Source organism: Penaeus monodon, chromosome 40 (assembly GCF_015228065.2).
Source record: "Penaeus monodon isolate SGIC_2016 chromosome 40, NSTDA_Pmon_1, whole genome shotgun sequence".
Taxonomy (NCBI): Eukaryota; Metazoa; Arthropoda; class Malacostraca; order Decapoda; family Penaeidae; genus Penaeus; species Penaeus monodon.
This window is the reverse complement of record NC_051425.1, coordinates 29,750,459-29,752,958: the sequence shown is the minus strand read 5'-3', so window position 1 is coordinate 29,752,958 and position 2,500 is coordinate 29,750,459. Positions and strand designations below refer to the sequence as shown.

General features: G+C 34.6%; 1 protein-coding gene across 1 annotated transcript in view; it reads left to right on the top strand.

Annotated features, from left to right (window-relative positions):
• LOC119598109 (eukaryotic translation initiation factor 3 subunit D-like) overlaps positions 1-2,500 on the top strand; it is a 19,336-nt gene that overhangs the window by 2,192 nt on the left and 14,644 nt on the right. Inside the window, 1 exon segment of the mRNA XM_037947727.1 lies at positions 1,331-1,376. Within this exon segment, the coding sequence (XP_037803655.1) occupies positions 1,331-1,376 (46 nt within the window).

The following is a 2,500-nucleotide window of genomic DNA, read 5'->3' as shown; positions in this document are numbered from 1 at the left end:
GGTAACAAGTCTGTGCCTCTTATTTACAATATTTTCTCTTTTTATGCATAAGCATATTTACATTTTTGTTATTTTCCATTATTCATATTTGTCATTTGATTTGCATTATCCAGATGGCAGTAGGCTATTTTCTTTGCATAGGCTCTATATAATCTCTCTAGGTAGTCTGCAACTCAGTGGAAAAAAAAAGGGGAGGGGGTAAATAATAATAATAATGAATATATTTAACATTTTATTTGCCACCCCCCTCTCCTGAAATATTCAATTTTCTGTAACACAACCTGTGCCTCAGTCATGGTGACCAGGAATAGGATGTTGAGCATAGAAATACATCCTCCATGGAGTCTGTGCTCTTCTAGTCATGTCTCACGTTTATCGATGGGAATAAAGCAAAATCACAAAATGAGTGTAATCGCCCTCCCAAGAGGTTTGTGCACTGGTGGCATCCTGGCCTTCAGCCAAAAAGCTCATGATGGCAAGTTCGTGTCACCCAGCCCGCGCCCAGATTTTCCCATGATGGGTTGTTCATGTCTTCTGCTCCACGAGCCAAATTTTCTCATGAAACGATCATCACGTCATTGGATTGTAGGTGTTAATAATAGAGCCAATAATCTCTATAAAGATTACCAAAGATAATACTCACTGATACATGATATAATTTTCTCTTGCAAAGAATGTCAGAAATGAAGAAAATGGGTCATGACAAATACCATGCAGAGATGAAGTCCTTGGTGGGGATTTGGGGTGAAGCCTTCGAGTTAGGCAAGTTTTTGGATTATAGAGGATTGCCATGCATGAATATGGATAGTGAGAGTAATCAATATCAGTATTTTAGTATTGGTGATGTGTATTTTCCACTCCAGTGGCCAATTTGTTAGATTAATTATTTCATCAATTCCACGCATATTCTTTCCCTTAAGTTGGGTGTGATGTTAACCTTTTTTTGTTTATTTGTTATATAGCTTTTCTGCATTGATGGGTAACAATAGTATTAAGTGTAATGCTACTGACTTTATAAGGAAAGCCAGCTTTTAATGGAAAACTTTTGGTATTGCCCTCTCATTTTTAGACTAAATGTACCACAGTGACACTTAATCTAGTTTCATAATATTTTCCAGGATACAAGGTGCATATAGATTTTTTCTGAGTTGAAAGGGTACTTGACATGAACAGTACATATAAAGAGAAAAAAATGTTTTATTATTTGTGTGATATGGAACTTAGTTGCATTTTCCTAATTTTGGAAGTTATTTACTGAAAATAAACTAAGTGTCTCCTCTGTTTTTACGTCTATGATAATGAAATGTTGATTTTTATTTTACTTTTCCAGGTTTCTGACTGGACTGGTGCAACCTATCAAGATCGACGCTATGCCAGTAAGAATCTTTTTTTCTCAATTTGAATACCAAAATATATTGACTTTCAAAGATAGACAGATATCTTTTAGACATAGTTAATATTAATAGTATATTTTGTGAAAAATATGGATAGATATGAAGATGTAGACTACCTTCTTTAGGTAGGGTAACATTCTAAACTAGACCAGCAGAGATGAACAAAGTGGATAAGTGGATACAAAATTTGTGTATTTATATGTACAGTATACAGTAGAATGGATTGTTTTTGTATTGTCTTCCTCTTTTTCTTCAATTGATGAAAAATTGCATTAGCATGAGTGATCTCACGTTGTATATATGCCTATGTTATGGACTTCTTAATTAAATGCCATCCATTTAAAAGTTTGGCAAGTAGAAAAAGAATTTGAAATCTGTAGGTAAAAATGCCAGATGTCAACCATCAATTTTCATGTCATCTCTTATGAAATCTGTTGAATATTGTATGGTAGGATTTTGACAGCACTGGGAGACTCCATTTCCTGATAAGCACTGGCAAGAATTGTTTTGTTCTTAATGTTGCATAATTCTGGGTAATTTTTAAAACAATATAGAGGCAATTCTGAAGAAATACGCATTAGTAACAATCACAATTTGACATCTGAGCCAATCAAGTGTTCCAGTTATTTTAAAAATTGTAGTTAGGTACCAAGCAATTCAAAATGTGAGTGAAACTGAAGAATAGTTTGGTGTTTTGCTTTATAAAGTTCCATAGTTTTCAGTGGGCAAATTATATATAGAAGCGAAATTCATGTTTTGTAATTCATACCAAGAATTTTTTTTTTGTTGCTGCTGCAAAGTTATATCTCCCATTATGCTTGGGTCATTTACCATTGAGTCCAGGTTCTGCCCCTGGCTAGGCAGTTGAAATGGTTGTATGTTTAGGATTTATTGCCATATGATCCCTGGCTCTGGACCACGAGGGAGCACCATCCTGTAGACTTTCAGTGATGGTGGGCACATCTGAAGAGTTTCGTCGGCTGATTTTAAGTGTTGGTTGTGGTGTTTTTTTTTTTTTTTTTTATATATATATATTTTTTTCTAATTCCGCTTATATTACCCCACAACTTCCCTGACATATTTCATGCCCATCCCTGCTATCAGAA